This window comes from Chrysemys picta, chromosome 12 (genome assembly GCF_011386835.1).
Source record: "Chrysemys picta bellii isolate R12L10 chromosome 12, ASM1138683v2, whole genome shotgun sequence".
In the NCBI taxonomy this organism is placed as follows: domain Eukaryota; kingdom Metazoa; phylum Chordata; order Testudines; family Emydidae; genus Chrysemys; species Chrysemys picta.
Window position 1 is genome coordinate 10,033,131 of NC_088802.1, and position 18,598 is coordinate 10,051,728.

At 52.3% G+C, this 18,598-nt stretch overlaps 3 protein-coding genes across 5 annotated transcripts in view; 2 read left to right on the forward strand and 1 right to left on the reverse strand.

The window, feature by feature from the left end:
- Nucleotides 1–18,598, reverse strand: part of LOC101948742 (zinc finger protein RFP-like) — a 1,201,957-nt gene that overhangs the window by 215,941 nt on the left and 967,418 nt on the right. The gene's annotated exons all lie outside the window — the stretch shown is intronic.
- LOC135974951 (zinc finger protein 436-like) overlaps nt 1–18,598 on the forward strand; it is a 92,426-nt gene that overhangs the window by 63,907 nt on the left and 9,921 nt on the right. The gene's annotated exons all lie outside the window — the stretch shown is intronic.
- Nucleotides 400–9,584, forward strand: LOC103307317 (zinc finger protein 420-like). Of its 3 annotated transcripts, XM_065564469.1 has the most exons (6): nt 400–740; nt 1,507–1,594; nt 2,119–2,245; nt 2,856–2,969; nt 3,515–3,709; nt 4,584–9,584. In XM_065564469.1, the coding sequence occupies exons 2-5, from the start codon at nt 1,538–1,540 to the stop codon at nt 3,565–3,567; spliced, it is 351 nt and encodes a 116-aa protein (XP_065420541.1). In that variant the 5' UTR covers nt 400–740; nt 1,507–1,537; the 3' UTR covers nt 3,568–3,709; nt 4,584–9,584. The 3 variants fall into 3 exon arrangements, with proteins under 3 accessions (XP_065420541.1, XP_065420538.1, XP_065420540.1); XM_065564466.1 differs by lacking the exon at nt 3,515–3,709 and having other exon boundaries at nt 449–740; XM_065564468.1 differs by lacking the exon at nt 3,515–3,709 and having other exon boundaries at nt 449–740; nt 4,587–9,584.

The following is an 18,598-nucleotide window of genomic DNA, read 5'->3' on the forward strand; positions in this document are numbered from 1 at the left end:
TGATAGCAACAAAATTGGGGATGAATGCCCTGCAGGAATCTTGGGGCCAGCCTCGTCGGGGTTTCAGACACCGGAGTGGAAGGGGAGTCCTCGAGGTCAGGCAGGTCTCCAGATAAAGGGAGTGGGAGCGAGTACTCAGCTCCTTCTGCTATTCGATTCTATCAGGGTGTGTATAAGCCAGAAGAGTTCCCCACAATACTAAGACCGTTTCCCCCGCTTACCTCTGTGCATATTTATTGGTTTCTCGTAAAGTTAGTTAGGATTACAGGGAAAAGTGTCAGAGCGGCCACCAGTGAGAGTTGCTGGCCACACACTGAGGCCACCAAATTTGGTTGTGAGAACCCCTGGGCTAGATGCTCATGATGGGCCCTTCTGACCTTAGAGCCTGTGAGTGGAACAGGAGCAGGACACAGAGATGCTGCAGCGCGATGGGTTGATCGCTAGGACCCAGGAGCAGCTGGGAGGCGGCTCTGGGGGGAGCGATCGCTGGGCTCAGGCCCGGCAGCAGGAAGTGACTCGCAGCCGCTGCGGTGACTCTGGCTCCAGGCTCCTGGCGAGATCCCCGAGCCCCGGCGGCTGGTGCTGGGAGCCCGGAGCCCTGGCTGCAGCCGGGAGAGGGGAATCTCCAGCAGGGCCCTTCCCGCTGCTCCCCAGGAGCCTCTCCCAGGGCAGAGCCCCCAGCCCGGCCAGGCCCCTTCCCGGCCCGGCCCCTGCCCCAGGGGGCCCCGCTCGGAGGGAAGGTGAGAGAGACCAGCCCCCCCCTCCCCATCATCGCCGGGCTGCAGGGGGAGGAGGATAAAGAGGGGCGGGGGGTGAGGACAGGGTGGGGAGCGGGGGGGGGGGGCAGGAGGCGGGTGCTGGGGATGCGGGGGGCAGGCTGGGATGGGGGCGGGGGCGCACTGAAGGGAACATGGGGCGATGCGGGGGGATTGTGGGGCTGAGGGGAGCGAGGCGGGAATGGGGGATGATGGGGGGGGGACTGCGAGGGAAGGGGGATGTGGGGAGACTGGCGGGGGACAGAGGCAAAAACCCATCCCCCCCACACCCACACCCTGCTCCCAGTGTGTTATTGTCAGACACACCCGTGCTGGTGGGGTCTGTGTCTCATGAGTTTTGGGGTCGCCCAGGGCCCTGGTCTGATTTCTGGGCAGGATTCACATCTCAGCCACACCGGAGTCACTGCTGCTTTGGGCAGGCAGGGAGTGTGGATGGGCCAATGAGATCAGCCTCTGCCTGCCTTTCCCTGGGGGCTGCTGGGGGAGTCCAGGGCAGCTCATACTGTAGGTGATCCCACCAGAGGGCTCCTGCTGCTCCTAAGGGAGAGGAGTTTACACGGCAGTGTGGGGACATCCCCCAAAGTGACCCCTTTAGTTCTGCTTTTTTTCTAGCATTTGGCTCAGAGATACTGTTACTGGGAGGGTCTGAAGAGTCTGGGGGGGAACCGGGGTGTGACATGGACTCCAGCCCCTTTTGTAACCTCCCCCATCACCCATCTTGCCCCGACAGGCTGAGGAATCACGTCCACATTTCTCTCCAGATGGGCCCATCTTCCAGGACACAGGGAAGGGAAATGTCTGTGATGGAGCCAGCTCAGGTAGGGGATTTTCAGGGAGCTCCTGGGCAGGGGCAGGGAGGAGACAGGGTGTGATAAACCTGCTGATTTTCTGAGTGGGCCCATTGGTGACGGAGGAGGGGAGATGGGACATTCCCCCATTTCTCAAACAGGATACAACCCCCCTGCACAGAGCTGGGAACATTTTCAAGGCTCCCAATGCTGGAGTGAGACCCCGTTAGCCTGAGGCTGCTGTGAAATATGAAGGGAAGTGTTGGGATTCCTGTCCCTGTCCCTGGCTTAGAACTCAGCTTCCCGTATCAGCCTATGTCTGGCAGGCATGTGGGAAACAAGAAGACCCTACCCTGCTCCGTGTGCTGGGGAGGACAAGGAGTTCTCACCTTCTTCCCACCCCTGAAGCCTCCTGGCTGCTCTGAGCAGGGTGGGGGTGGGATTCTGCTCCTCTGGCGCTCCCAGAGTTTCTATTTCTTTATCCTTTCTCCCTCGTGACTAGTGGGATTGTGGCTGGAGCAGCAGGTAATGAGTGGGGGCTTTTGGTGTTCCAGATGCCGGTGACGTTCGAGGAGGTGGCTGTGTATTTCACCCAGGTGCAGGGGGCTCTGCTGGACCCCGCTCAGAGAGCCCTCTACAGGGACGTCATGCAGGAGAATTACGAGACGGTGACCTCGCTGGGTAAGGGATTCCCATCCCCTGAGATACTAGAAGCCGTGGGATCTGCGTGTCTGAATCTGGTCAGGTTATTCCCTGATCAGTTAGATCAGAGGCGAGTGGGTTCCATAATGCACAGCTGCGGTGTGAGAGAGACTTGCATCTCCGTACCCTCTCCAGTGGGACATGGGTGTCAAAATCCAATGGACAAGCTAAACCATCCCCACCCCTCCAGCTTTCAAAGGGGCATAAATCCATCATTGTCCTGTCTGTGTTGTTTCTCGGCTGCACATACAATCCCTGCTCACCTCCCTCCTTGGGAATAGCTCCAGCCATGGGGAGGGCTCTGGGCTCTGCAGGTTTAGAAAGAGGCAGAGGTTTAAGTGCAGAGCTGTGTGTGAGTCAGCAAGGCCCCCAGAGCGCACAGATCCTGGGAATGCCTAGTGAGGGTGTAGTAATAATTCAACTCACCTCCCCAGATAACTTCCTCTGCGCGAGGGGGCTCAGTGACCATTTCCCCATCTTCTTGGATTCCACGTTCCTCCAGCAGAGCACAGGGACTGGTTCCACTCACGGAATGTCCTTTCTAACAAATACTCCACCCTGATCTGATCTGATTTCACCCTCTGCGCAGGATTTCCCATTCCCAAACCTGAGCTGATTGCCCGGTTAGAACGAGGGGAGGAGCCATGGGTGCCTGATCTCCTGGCCTGCAAAGAAAGAAGTTTTCCGAGATGCACCCGTACAGGTGAGGACTGACACAGAAACCATCTAGGGAATGAAGGAAAAAGCTGAGAATCCCAAAATATGGTAAAAAGAACAAGAGTATTCGTGGCACCTTAGAGACTAACAAATGTATTTCAGCATAAGCTTTCGTGGGCTACAGCTCACTTCTTCAGATGCATAGAGTGGAACACACAGACAGAAGATATTTATACATACGGAGAACATGAAAAGGTGCAAGTACACATACCAATTGTAAGAGGCCAATCAATTGAGATGAGCTATCAGTAGCAGCAGAAGAAAAAACTTTGAAGTGATAATCGAGCTGACCCATAGAAGGTGTGAGGAGAACTTAACATGGGGGAAAAAAAAGTTAATTGTGTCTAATTTGCATATTAATTCAAGTTCAGCAGTCTCTCTTTGGAGTCTGTTTTTGAAGTCTTTTTGTTGCAAAACTGACACTTTCAAGTCTGTCACTGAGTGATTAGAGAGGTTGAAGTGTTCTCCCACTGGTTTTTGAATGTTATGATTCCTGATGTCAGATTTGTGTCCATTTATTCTTTTGCGTAGAGACTGCCCAGTTTGGCCAATGTACATGGCAGAGGGGCATTGCTGGCACATGATGGCATATATCACATTGGTAGATGTGCAGGTGAACGAGCCCCTGATGGTGTGGCTGACGTAGTTAGATCCTATGATGGCGTCACTTGAAGAGATATGTGGACAGAGCTGGCATCGAGCTTTGTTGCAAGGATAGGTTCCTGGGTTAGTGTTTTTGTTGTATGGTGTGCGGTTGCTGGTGAGTATTTGCTTAAGGTTGGGAGGCTGTCTGTAAGCGAGGACTGGTCTGTCTCCCAAGATCTGTGAGAGTGAGGGATCATCTTTCAGGATAGGTTGTAGATCTTTGATGATGGGCTGGAGAGGTTTCAGTTGGGGGCTGAAGGTGGCGGCTAGTGGCGTTCTGTTCTTTTCTTTGTTGGGCCTGTCCTGTAGTAGGTGGCTTCTGGGTACTCTTCTGGCTCTATCAATCTGTTTTTTCACTTCAGCAGGTGGGTACTGTAGTTTTAAGAATACTTTGTAACCAAAATATGGTGTGAGTAAGCGCCCTCAGTTCGTCCTCATCTCAGCCAGGACAGGGCTGCAGTCATCAGATATAGCTCACGCCATTCCACCCACCCTCTTATCTGCAGGAGTTTGCTTCCCAGCTTTCCTTCCCTGTGAGTGTTTGGGTGGGATGTGGAGGCGGAGTCCAATTGCTCAGTCTTTGGGCTGGTCCACACTAACCCGCCACTTTGAACTAAGATACGCAACTTCAGCTATGTGAATAACGTAGCTGAAGTCGATGCATCTTAGTTCGAACTTACCACAGGTCCAGACGCGGCAGGCAGGCTCCCCGTCAACTCCGCGTACTCCTCTCGCGGAGCAGGAGTACCGGCGTCATGGCGAGCACTTCCGGGATCGATCCGGGATCGATTTATCGCATCTAGACAACACGCGATAAATCGATCCCAGAAGATCGATTGCTTACCGCCGGACCCGGAGGTAAGTATAGACGTACCCTTTGTGGTGGGTTTTCCCTTTGTGCTATTCCTCTTTCTCCCCAGCACAATGACTCCTGTCTGGATTGTGTCTCTCCCAGCAGGTGCTGAGCGAGGGAGTGAGAATGAGGCGGGGAATCATCATGAGGAAGATCCCGGGGAAGTGGAACCGCAGGGGACCTTTGTGGGAAGAGCTGAAGGAAATTTTTCAAAGTGCTTGGAGCAGGCAGAAACCTGGGGAAGTTGGCACAGGTCAGAGAGGCTTCTGGGAAACCACCCAGGGAAGAAAGTGGATGAATCTATTAACGGTGCGGGAGGAGAGGAGGATCCCAGAGCACTGCAGACAAATCCCAAGCAAGAGACACCGTGGCACTACCTGCAGTGTAGGAAAGGATTCATTTTGAGATCACAGTTTGTGACACATCAGCCAATCCATACTGGAGAGAAACCCCTTCAGTGCTTGTACCATGGGGAAAGCCCCAAGAAGCTCTCAGATCTTAATAACCATGGGACAAGTCACACTGGAGAGAAACCCGCTCAATCCCTCGAATGCGGGAAATGTTTCATTTCGAAGACACAAATAATTAGACATCAGTTAAGCCACCCCGGGGAGAGACCCCACAAGTGTTTGGACTGTGGGAAAAGTTTCATAAGAAAGTCAACCCTTGTTGAACATCAGGCATTACATACAGGTGCGAGACCCCACAGGTGCTTGGACTGTGGGAAAACTTTCATACAGACGTCACACCTTGTACAACATCAGGCAATCCACACAGGAGTGAGACCCTACAAGTGCATGGACTGTGGGAAAAGTTTCATAAGAAAGTCAACCCTTTTTGAACATCAGGCATTACACACAGGAGCGAGACCCCACAGGTGCTTGGACTGTGGGAAAAGTTTCAGACAGAGGTCACACCTAGTTCGTCATGAGGCAATCCACACAGGAGAGAGACCCCACAAGTGCTTGGATTGTGGGAAAAGTTTCATAAGAAAGTCAACCCTTGTTGAACATCAGGCATTACACACAGGAGCGAGACCCCACAGGTGCTTGGACTGTGGGAAAAGTTTCATACAGAGGTCACACCTAGTTCGTCATGAGGCAATCCACACAGGAGAGAAACCCCACAAGTGCTTGGACTGTGGGAAAAGTTTCACACAGTGGTCATACCTTGTTAAACATCAGGCATTACACACAGGAGAAAGACCCCACAAGTGTTTGGACTGTGGGAAAAGTTTCATACAGAGGTCAAACCTAGTTCGTCATGAGGCAATCCACACAGGACAGAGACCCCACAAGTGCTTGGACTGTGGGAAAAGTTTCATAAAAAGGTCACGCCTTGTTCAACATCAGGTAATCCACACAGGAGAGAGACCCCACAAGTGCTTGGACTGTGGGGAAAATTTCATAAGAAGGTCACACCTTGTTAAACATCAGGCATTACACACAGGAGAAAGACCCCACAAGTGCTTGGACTGTGGGAAAAGTTTCATACAGAGGTCAAACCTAGTTCGTCATGAGGCTATCCACACAGGAGAGAGACCCCACAAGTGCTTGGACTGTGGGAAAAATTTCATAAGAAGGTCACACCTTGTTCAACATCAGGTAATCCACACAGGAGAAAGACCCCACAAGTGCTTGGACTGTGGGAAAAGTTTCATACAGAGGACACACCTAGTTCATCATCAGGCAATCCATACAGGAGAGAGACCGAACAAATGCTTGGACTGTGGGAAAAGTTTCATAAAAAGGTCACACCTTGTTCAACATCAGGTAATCCACACAGGAGAGAGACCCCACAAATGCTTGGACTGTGGGAAATGTTTCACATTGAGGTCAAACCTTGTTCAACATCAGGCAATCCACACAGGAGCGAGACCCCACAAGTGCTTGGACTGCGGGAAAAGTTTCATACGGAGGTCTGACCTCATTAAACATGGAAGAATCCACACAGGATCTAAACTTCTGTGACACATGGCATGAAAGGGTTAAGCAACTTGTATGTAATTGACTCAGATTCAACTTTTAGAGAGAGATTTTAAAAATGTGTCCACCTTAGATAAGCTAGAGTTTGAAATGTAAATGTGTATTTTTAAAGACTTGGAAGAAGAGGGCAAGTCACGTCTGAGTAACCTAATTGCCTTCTATGACGAGATAACTGGCTCTGTGGATGAGGGAAAAGCTGTGGATGTGTTATTCCTTGATTTTAGCAAAGCTTTTGATATGATCTCCTACAGTATTCTTGCCAGCAAGTTAAAGAAGTATGGGCTGGATGAATGGACCATATAGTGGATAGAAAGCTGGCTAGATCGTCGGACTCAACGCGTAGTGATCAATGGCTCCATGTCTAGTTGGCAACCGACATCAAGTGGAGTGCCCCAAGGGTCGGTCCTGGGGCCGGTTTTGTTCAATATCTTCATTAATGATCTGGAGGATGACGTGAACTACACCCTCAGCAAGTTTGCAGATGACACTAAACTGGGAGGACTGGTAGATATGCTGGAGGGTAAGGATAGGATACAGAGGGACGTAGACCAATTAGAGGATTGGGCCAAAATAAATCTGATGAGGTTCAACAAGGACAAGTGGAGAGTCCTGCACTTAGGATGAAAGAATCCCATTCCCTGCTACAGACTAGGGATCGAATGGCTAGGCAGCAGTTCTGCAGAAAAGGACCTGGGGTTACAGTGGATGAGAAGCTGGATATAAGTCAACAGTGTGCCATTGTTGACAAGAAGGCTAACGGCATTTTGGTCTGTATAAGTAGGGGCATTGCCAGCAGATCGAGGGACGTGATCATTCCCCTCTATTGGACATTGGTGAGACCTCATCTAGAGTACTGTGTTCAGGTTTGGGCCCCACACTACAAGAAGGATGTGGAAAAATTGTGAGGAGAGCCTGAGGAAACTGGGATTGTTTAGTCTATAGAAGAGAAGAAAGAGGGGGGATTTGGTAGCTGCTTTCAACTACCTGAAAGGGGGTTCCAAAGAGGATGGATCTAGACTGTTCTCAGTGGTACCAGATGATAGTTGTCTAAACTGCTCTCAAAAATCTCCAATGAAGGAGATTCCACAACCTCTCTAGGCAATTTATTCCAGTGTCTAAGCACACTGACAGATAATAGTTTTCAAGTACCTAAATTGTTGCTAAGGAGGACGGAGAAAAATATTTCTCCTTAACCTCTAAGGATAGAACAAGAAGCAATGGACTTACATTTCAGCAAGGGAGGTTGGACATTAGGAAAAAGTTCCTAACTGTCAGGGTGGTTAAACACTGGAATAAATTGCCTAGGGAGGTTGTGGAATCTCCATCTCTGGAGATATTTAAGAGTAGGTTAGATAAATGTCTATCAGGGATGGTCTAGACAGTCTTTGATCCTGCCATGAGGGCAGGGGACTGGACTCTGTGACCTCTCGAGGTCCCTTCCAGCCCTAGAATCTATGAATCTATTTACCTCAGACCATTTCTCCAGTTTGTCCAGATCATTTTGAATTTTCATCTTATTCGCTCTTGCGACCTCTCCCAGCTTGGTATCATCTGCAAACTTTATAAGTGTACTCTCTATGCCATGATGTAAATTGTTGATGAAGACACTGAAAAGAACTGGACACAGAACTGATCCCTGGAGAACCCCTCTTGTTATGCCCTTCCAGCATGACCATTGATAACTTCTCTCTGGGAACGGTTATCCAACCAGTTTTTCACCCACCTTATAGTAGCTGTATTTTCCTTTCTTTCGTTTAGGGTAGATCAAAGTGATTGTTAAATGTATCTGAGTGTATTTGATGTTTAAACTTCCTGGCAACTAATGGGATGTTACTTGCATTGTTTTCACTTATCTATATCCTGTTATAATGTAGTAGTGAATATTTCCATTGTGTATACCCTGTAACTAAATAACCCATCAAATGAGGAAGAAGCCTAGTGGAATGCAAATGAAGAACTTTAACAGAAACGTGTTATTTCAAAGCAAGTGGGCGTTGTGCCTGAGGATTGGAGATCAAAGACTCAAAATGCATTCCTCACTCTCCATTATTAAAGGGAAAGCTCACGTGGGTAGTGACCCTGTCAGCCTGTTTCCTATGAGAGGAAGCCGTAAGTATGGATTCAGAGAAAGCTTGTTCATCTCAGGGCTGTCTGCACTCTTACAGGGAAATGTACCTGATACAAAGCTGTGACCCCTAGGGACAATCTGGGTACCCTGAAAAGACCTTTGGGAAACTGTCAGTTTATTACATCACTGCCACCCTTTGGAATTACAGACTGTGACTCACCTTTGCCTATATTTTACCTGCTCTAACCTCTCCATAGCTCTCACTTCCTTTTCTTAGGTAATGAACCTTTAGTTAATTTACTATAGAACAGGCTGCCTGCGTTGTCTTTGGTGTAAGATCTAGGGTACCAATTGCTCTGGGGTAAGTGGCTGATCTCTTGGGACTGGGAGCAATGTGATGTGATGTGATTTTTGGTTTAAGTGACCATTTATCACAAATTCCAGTTTGTCTGGTTGGCAAGACAGACTGGAGAGTCTAAGGGGACTGTCTGTGAGTCTAGGGTAAGACTGCGATAGTGATCCAGGAGTTCACATTTATCACTGGCTTGGTGAAATCTAATTACAGAATGAACCAGCAGCCTGGGGTGTCTGCCCGGTTTTCTGCTAATCCGCCTGGAGGTCGGCACACCCAGTTGTGAACCACTCCAGACAGTGTGACAAACTCACCTGGAGCATCTTCTCTATTCAGATCCCCCCCATTAACAGAGTGATCGTTAGTCACTGAGTCCCCCCGTGGGGCTGGATTGTCTCATTCCCAGATAGTCTCACATTATTCCAGGCCGCGCTGAAAAGCGTTGAGTGTTTGTACATTTTCTCCCTTATGGGCCAGAATTAAACAGATGCTAAAAAAGGTGGGAACTGGGACAGAAAAATGTGGTTGTGACATTCTGTACCTTGGGGGAGCATCCTGTAACCCCTGTATTCCTCATTTATTTATCATTGTGATATTGCATATAAAGCAGGCCATGTGAGATATCAGGGGAAAGGCTATCATCTGCTGAAAGTCACTGTTCTAGCTAAATATATATATCATGAATGCATGTGAAGTTATGAGAATTGTTTTGTATGCTTGTCAGCAATACATGCTGTAAGTTTGGGAAGCTCCCAGATGCTAGCTCTCCAGAGACAATGACATGAGAGGTAACCAATGCCCTGGTGGGTGCTAAATAGACATGACCACCCATTGTCCAGCAGAGGAGTTACAATTCAATGACTCACCTGCATAAGGCCACAAGAGGGGTATTGCTCAACCTTGTCTGGGCCAGCAATGCCCACCAGACATGCCTGGACTTGTGTTCTCCAAGCACATGGACGAGGGTTTAACACGGAACACAGTGTGTCCGCATGCTTGGCCTTTCTCCTGCCCCCACCTATGCTGCAAGCAACAAGACACTCAGAAGAAGACTGAAGACTCCAACAGAACAGACTGGCCCAGGTTTGAGACAAATCTGTTTATTAAGCACTGAAATATCCAGTGGGGTGGGAAAAACTGCTTAATCTAGATGTTGCCCAGTCTAATAGGGTTGAGAGTTTGGACTGCGTGCTTATATTTTATTGTCTTTTGGTAGCTAACTCTGACTTATAATCACTTAAAATCTACCTTATGTAGTCAATACATTTGTTTTACTTTTTCTCTTTACCGGTGAGTTTGCCTGAAATGTGTGGTTAAACCTCCTCAGGTTAGCAAAGGTTGGTGTATAACCACTTTCCATTGATGAAGTGGTGAACCAATTAATACATTTGCACTGCACGTCTTGAGGAGTACTTGGTCCTGCTAGTGAAGGCAGGGGGCTGGACTCGATGACCTTTCAAGGTCCCTTCCAGTTCTAGGAGATAGGATATCTCCATTATTATTATTTTTTTTTTTTAAAGATGGTATAGTCCTGAGGTACAGTGCAGGGAGCAGAGGGAATTTGGCCGGTTCCTTTGTGTGATTCATGAGTGGCTCTGGAAGCATTCATGCAATCTAGCTGGGTGTATGGCTGCACATGCTGAGTGATCGCAGCGCCTGGAGGGGTTTGCTGCTTGTCACTAGCAAAGCATTGTGAGACACAGCCCAGGCTGGAGAGAGAAGGGGGCACAGCGGTTCCACAGACCCAGGCTGCACCCTGGGGATCCCATCACAGCGATGTTTTAGCTTCTGTGCTATTTGAAGGTGATGGGATGAGTCTGAGGGTTTCCCTCCTTTCCCCATCACCGTAACGCTCCATTCCCGAAACAGCAGCCTCTGTCCCAGCAATGGAGAGTTTTATCCAGCCCCTGTTCAGTCCCTCCACCTCCCAAGGTGGCACTTACCATCGCGTCCCTGGCTCTCCATACTTAGGAGTCAACAGTTTTGATAGCTGTAATCCCTGAGGGCCGGAGAAGAAAGTGTCACAGACCTGGAAGGGAATTCAAATGAATCTGAAGGCACATTTTTCACTTTTCTGATCTTATAACCCCGTTTCCATCGCTTGGTAAAATTGCTTTCAGTTTTTGTCTAGGCTAGGCCAGATCATTTGTAGATGGGAAGCTGCTCTGTTTGTTCTGGGTTTATGATGCTGCTGCTAAAACTTTTGTAACTAATGACCAAATCATGAAGCTAGAAGGAAAGCAGGTTTAGAATAAAATGGGTACACTTATTTCCTGGAGTTTGAGTCTTCAGTTTCTCTGGGGTTTTACTTTATGAATGTGAAAATGTTTTATAGCCCACCCTGGATTGTGGGGGGTTTTCTGTTCCTGAGGGCCGCTTGGTCACATACTTTGATACTTAGTCTGTCGGGACGTAGCTCAGATTTATTGAGAGCTACGTGAGACAAACGTTCATTTGCCGGAACAGTCCTTTTTAATTTAATTTTAACCTTTTTCTACCCCTTGTCAATTGATTTATCAATATTCATCAGCACAAGTGCTGAGGGTGCGAGCTAGATTCACACTCCCAGAGGCAGACACTGAAATGGAGAAGCCTGATCTCGGTAGTGATGTGAGATACGGACAGGAGGGGGAGAAGGTTGGAGATGGGGTTGGGGAGACAGAGCTGGGAAACCGCTGGGTTTGCTCTTCAGAGCCAGACAGCTGAGGTAGAGAACTGTGCACTCGCTGCATCAGCGCCAGAGAGAGACAGGAATTATCCTGCGAGTGTGGGGTCAAGCCGTGCCTGAATTTTAAAATGATGTGACTCATGCCCGAGGGGGCAGCTGATAGGATGAGTCTGGGCAGAGGTGAGAAGGAGGCCAGGGATGTCAGGGGACCTAAGCAGCTTTGAAGCCAGGCATAGGATACCCATCATGGAGGCCACAGGGAGATGAAGAGCCTGACAGCCCAACTGTCCATCCTTTCCTCGTCTACTGCAGAGTCCTGTGTGGGAATGATAGAGACTGTCTGCCCCACTCACCCTACACTGCATCATAGAATCATAGAATATCAGGGTTGGAAGGGACCTCAGGAGGTCATCTAGTTCAACCCCCTGCTCAAAGCAGTACCAATTCCCAACTAAAACACCCCAGCCAGGGCTTTGTCAAGTCTGACCTTAAAAACCTCTAAGGAAGGAGATTCCATCACCTCCCTAGGTGTAACCCATTCCAGTGCTTCACCACCCTCCTAGTGAAAAAGTTTTTCCTAATATCCAACCTAAACCGCCCCCACTGCAACTTGAGACCATTACTTCTTGTTCTGTCAGCTGCTACCACTGAGAACAGTCTAGATCCATCCTCTTTGGAACCTTCTTTCAGGTAGTTGAAAGTAGCTATCAAATCCCCCCTCATTCTTCTCTTCTGCAGACTAAATAATCCCAGTTCCCTCAGGCTCTCCTCATATGTTATGTGCTACAGCCCCCTAATCATTTTTGTTGCCCTCTGCTGGACTCTTTCCCATTTTTCCACATCCTTCTTGTAGTGTGGGGCCCAAAACTGGACACAGTACTCTAGATGAGGCCTCACCAATGTCGAATAGAGGGGAATGATCATGTCCCTCGATCTGCTGTCAATGCTCCTACTTATACAGCCCAAAATGCCGTTAACCTTCTTGGCAACAAGAGCACACTGTTGACTCATATACAGTTTCTCGTCCACTATAACCACTAGGTCCTTTTCTGCAGAACTGCTGACTAGTCACTCGGTCCCTAGTCTGTAACAGTGAATGGGATTCTTCCATCCTAAGTGCAGGACTCTGCACTTGTCCTTGTTGAACCTCATCAGATTTCTTTTGGCCCAATCCTCTAATTTGTCTAGGTCCCAATGTATCCTATCCCTACCCTTCAGCGTATCTACTCCTCCTCCCAGTTTAGTGTCATCTGCAAACTTGCTGAGAGTGCAGTCCACGCCATCCTCCAGATCATTAATGAAGATATTGAACAAAACCGGCCCCAGGACCGACCCTTGGGGCACTCCACTTGAAACTGGCTGCCAACTAGACTTGGAGCCATTTATCACTACCCGTTGAGCCCGACGATCTAGCCAGCTTTCTATCCACCTTATAGTCCATTCATCCAGCCCATACTTCTTTAACTTGCTGGCAAGAATCCTTCCAACCTGAGCTCTTTGGATTCCCAGCTCTTGGGGTGTTTGCTTTTGTGACAGGGTCCCAACATCTCTCATGGCTTCTCGGCACTTTTCTCCCCCATTTTCAGATGTAGCTGTGTTGTTGGAGCGGGCGGGAGTTGGGTGCAGCAGTGGGCTGGGCTGGGACTGAACTGGGCTTGTGCTTGTAATAAAGTAGAATTTAGTTTCTCCCACTCCCAGTCTCCTTTGTTTTGCGTGAAATGGGGACCCACTCCAGAGTTAAGGTTCAAGGTAAAGCCAATGCAGACGTGGTCTGGGATGGAAATGCACAGTGAGGTCGCCCAGCCAACCTCACCCTACCCTGTCATAGGCTCCTCAGACTTCCTATAGAGATAAAGCTCTCTGAAATCTTGTGCCCCTCTCCCTGACCCCAGTACAAAACTGGAACTGTCTGACTGGACTCCCGGATTCATCCTCCTCTCCCTCACCTGGGTGCTATTCAACAGTAATCCCCCTGGTGTCACTTGACCTGTCTACGCCAGTGTGCAGTTGTTGTGAGGGGAGAATCAAACCATTGGATTCTTGGGGCTTGGCTACACTTGCGAGTTAGAGCACATTAAAGCAGGCCTGGGTGCCCTACCTCACTACCCGTCCACACTGGCAAGGCACCTAGAGCGCTCTGACTCCAGGGCTAGAGCGCTTCCGGTACTCCACCTCGGTGAGAAGATTAACACTTGGTGTGCATTGGCTGAAACACCCGGGTGTCAGTGTGAACATTACTGTGCTCTGATCAGCCTCCAGAAACATCCCATAATCCCCTTAAGCCAAGTGGCCACTCTTGTCATTGTTTTGGAATCGCAGCAGGATTGCAGATATGCCCTTTGAAAGCACCGTTTCTGACAGCCGGCTGCTTATCTGCTCTGAGAGAAAGCAACCATTACTGTGGAATGTTGTGTGTGAGAGAAAGGGACGGGGGGCCTGCTGCTGTCTGAACTTACAAGACAGCATGCTGACATGCTCTCAGCCCCCCCCAAAAATCCACTCTCTCTCCCCCCACATACACACAACACACTCCCTGTCACACTTCACCCCACCCCACCCCCATTTGAAAAGCACGTTGCAGCCACTTGCATGCTGGGATAGCTACCACAATGCAGTGCTCTCTGTGGCCGTTGCAAGAGCTGCTAATGTGGCCAGAGCGCTTGCAGCTGTCAGTGTCGACAGATTGCAGCGCTTTCCCTATTGCGCTCTACGAAGGCTGGTTTAACTCAAAGCGCTCTAGATCTGCAAGTGTAGCCATGCCCTTGGTCTCTCTGCAGGAAATACACTCCCACATTGTGCTAAAACCATGGAGTTGATAGTGCCTCTGTCCTCACACAACCTTACCACCTACCATGGGTGGCGTGCGAGCCCCTGTTTTGGGGAGACTAGCCTGCCAGCTCTGCCCCTTCTACCCAAGGCTCCGACCACCACACGCCAGAACCCAAAGCCCTCAGTATTATGGTCACCACTTTTACAAAATGATAAATCTTCTCCAAAGTATGTCTTGTGAGGTATCATAGGAAAAGTCATCGTCTGCTGAATATTAGTGTCCCATTAAAATGTGTCTATCAACATTGTCTATGGAGCTCTGAGAGTTTGCTGTATGTTTGTTACATTCTGTAAAGCTGGAAAATGCCCACAGACAAGCTCTCCAGAGACAATGGTACCTGCACACCACCAGCTAAGGAGGAGAGTGGTTCAAAAGCACAAGGGAGAATTGCCTCCATTTTTACCTCGCCCCTGCCCCAACTCCGCCCCCTCCCCAAAGTCTCCGCCCCCTCCCCTGCTTCCCGCGAATATTTAATTCGCGGGAAGCCTGAAGCAGGTAAGGGGGGGGGATGGGGGGAGGAGGTGCGGCCCAGGCTGGCCCCCCCGGCGGCTCCAGCCTGGGTCGGCTCGGGCCCTGGGGTGCCGGCCCCGGCCGACCACCCCCGGCCCGCCCAGCACTGCCGGGGACCCTGGCGGCCCGGCGCACCACCTGGCCCTGCGACCCCGGCCTGGCTCCCGGACCGGCCCCCCGGCCCGGCGCACCCCCGCGGTTCCGCGGCCCGGTGCCCCCCTGCGGCCCGGCGCACCCCCCGGCCCCGCGGCCCGGCGCACCCCCCTGGCCCCGGACCGGCTCCCGGACCTGCCCCCCGGCCCGGCGCACCCCCGTGGCCCGGCGCACCCCCCGGCCCCGCGACCCCGGACCGGCCCCCCGGCTCAGCGCACCTCCGCGGCCCGGCGCACCCCCGCGGCCCCGGACCGGCTCCGCGGCCCGGCGCATCCCCGCGGCTCCGCGGCCCGGCGCATCCCCGCAGCCCCGCGGACCCCCCAGCGGCCCGGCCCGGCGCACCCCCCAGCGGCCTGGCCCCGCGGGCCCGGACCGCCTCCCGGCACCGCGCCCCCTGTTCCCCGCCCGGCCCCGCGCCCAGCCCGGCCCAGCACTGCGACCCCGGCCAAAGAGGCCCCGGCTGAGCCCTCCCTCCCTCCCGATTTTCCCGGACATGCCCGGCTTTTGGGGATTTCCCCCCGGACGGGGATTTGAGCCCCCAAAAGCCGGACATGTCCGGGAAAATCTGGACGTATGGTAACCCTAGGAGAGTTCAACAGTCCAGATTGTACCCTGGGCTATGTCTCACACCTGCTGTCTCCTGGGACCCAGCATGGCACCCTTGGGCTTTCATCATCGTGATCCTGAAAGGCAAGTTACGCAGGGCAGACCAGAGAAGGGGAACCAGCCGACATCCTCAACTGCTTCAGCTTCGGCTAAATCCTGAACTCCCCCTGGCATGGGAGACGTGAGGTGCTGCTGCCAGCCTTCCCCTCCTGCATCTGTTTCCTTCCCACTGGTCTAAACTATTATGCCAGACCCCACTTCTGCTCTCTCCCCTACAAATCTGGCCCAGCCAGCTGAGGCAACCAGACGTTTTGCACCAGTGCCGGTAGCCTGTGACCAGAGAGGCAGGTTAAAGCAAGGCCTTAGCCAGCCCAATGGGGAGAGAAATTTGCCACGGCTCAGACGGGCCCGATTTCTCCTGCAGGGAGGCTGCAAGCGAGACTGAATGCTGACAGAAGACGTTTCTATGTAGGATGCCCCCTTAATGCTGGGAGAAGCTGCCTGAGCCCGGGGCCGGTGGATCCCCAGGGTGCGGGGGCGGGGGGGTGGGTGGGGGCTGCAGCGTGGTGGGTTGATCTCTAGGACCCAGGAGCAGCTGGGAGGCGGCTCTGGGGGGAGCGATCGCTGGGCTCAGGCCCGGCAGCAGGAAGTGACTCGCAGCCGCTGCGGGGACTCTGGCTCCAGGCTCCTGGCGAGATCCCCGAGCCCCGGCGGCTGGTGCTGGGAGCCCGGAGCCCTGGCTGCAGCCGGGAGAGGGGAATCTCCAGCAGGGCCCTTCCCGCTGCTCCCCAGGAGCCTCTCCCAGGGCAGAGCCCCCAGCCCGGCCAGGCCCCTTCCCGGCCCGGCCCCTGCCCCAGGGGGCCCCGCTCGGAGGGAAGGTAAGAGAGACCCGCCCCCGTCACCCCCGGGCTGCAGGGGGAGGAGGATAAAGAGGGGCAGGGGGGTGAGGGCAGGCGGGGGGAGCGGGGGTGGTGGCAGGAGGCGGGTTCTGGGGATGCGGGGGGCAGGCTGGGATGGGGGCGGGGGCGCACTGAAGGGAACATGGGGCGATGCGGATGGATCGGGGGGGTTGTGGGGCTGAGGGGAGCGAGGCTGGAATTGGGGAAGATGTGAGTCGGGGGCACTGCGAGGGAAGGGGTGTGTGGGGAGACTGGCGGGGGACAGAGGCAAAAACCCATCCCCCCCACACCCACACCCTGCTCCCAGTGTGTTACTGTCAGACACACCCGTGCTGGTGGGGTCTGTGTCTCATGAGTTTTGGGGTCGCCCAGGGCCCTGGTCTGATTTCTGGGCAGGATTCACATCTCAGCCACACCGGAGTCACTGCTGCTTTGGGCAGGCAGGGAGTGTGGATGGGCCAATGGGATCAGCCTCTGCCTGCCTGTCCCTGGGGGCTGCTGGGGGAGTCCAGGGCAGCTCATTCTTTACGTGATGCCACCAGAGGGCTCCTGCTGCTCCTAAGGGAGAGGAGTTTACACGGCAGTGTGGGGACATCCCCCAAAGTGGCCCCTTTAGTTCTGCTTTTTTTCTAGCATTTGGCTCAGAGATACTGTTACTGGGAGGGTCTGAAGAGTCTGGGAGGGAATCACGGTGTTACATGGACTGAAGCCCCTTCTGTAACCTCCCCCATCGCCCCTCTTGCCCTGACAGGCTGAGGAATCACGTCCACGTTTTGCTCCAGATGGGCCCGTCTTCCAGGAGACAGGGAAGGGAAATGTCTGTGATGGAGCCAGCTCAGGTAGGGGATTATCAGGGAGCTCCTGGACGGGGGCAGGGAGGAGACAGGATGTGATAAACCTGCTGATTTTCTGAGTGGGCCCATTGGTGATGGGGGAGGGGAGACGGGACATTCCCCCATTTCTCAAACAGGATATAACCCCCTTGCACAGGGCTGGGAGTGAGACCCAACTAGCCACAGGCTGCTGTGAAATATGAAGGGAAGCTGTTGGGATTCCTGTCCCTGGCTCAGAGCTCTGCTTCCCGTATCAGCCTGTGTCTCGCAGGTGTGTGGGAAATGAGGAGACCCTGCCCTGCTCCGTGTGCTGGGGGGAGACAAGCAGCTCTCACCTTCTCCCCATCCCCTGAAGCCTCCTGGCTGCTCTAAGCAGGGTGGGGGTGGGATTCTGCTACTCTGTCGCTCCCAGAGTTTCCATTTCTTTATCTGTCCTCACAGATGACTAGTGGGATTGTGGCTGAAGCATCAGGTAATGAGTGGGGGCTTTTGGTGTTCCAGATGCCGGTGACCTTCGAGGAGGTGGCTGTGTATTTCACCCAGGGGCAGGGGGCTCTCCTGGACCCTGCTCAGAGAGCTCTCTACAGGGACGTCATGCAGGAGAACTACGAGACGGTGACCTCACTGGGTAAGGGATTCTTGTCCCCTCGGTTATTCGAAGTCGTGGGGTCTGCATGTCTAACTCTGTTCAGGTTCTTCCCTGGTCAGTTAGCTCAGAGGCGAATGGGTTCCATAATGCACAGCTGCCGTGTGAGAGAGACTTGCATCTCTGTGCCCTCTCCAGTGGGACATGGGTGTCAAAACACAATGGACAAGCTAAACCATCCCCACCCTCCAGCTTTCAAAGGGGCATAAATCCATCATTGTCCTGTCTGTGTTGTTTCACAGCTGCACAAACAATCCCTGTTCACCTCCCTCCTTGGGAATAGCTCCAGCCATGAGGAGGGCTCTGGGCTCTGCAGGTTTAGAAAGAGGCAGGGGTTTAAGTCCAGAGCTGTGTGTGAGTCAGCAAGGCCCCCAGAGTGCACAGATCTTGGGAAAGCCTAGTGAGGGTGTAGTAATAATTCAACTCACCTCCCCAGATAACTTCCTCTGCGCAAGGGACTCAGTGACCATTTTCCCATCCTCTTGGCTTCCACGTTCCTCCAGCAGAGCGCAGGGACAGGTTCCACTCACGGAATGTCCTTTCTGACAAATACTCCACCAGTGCTCC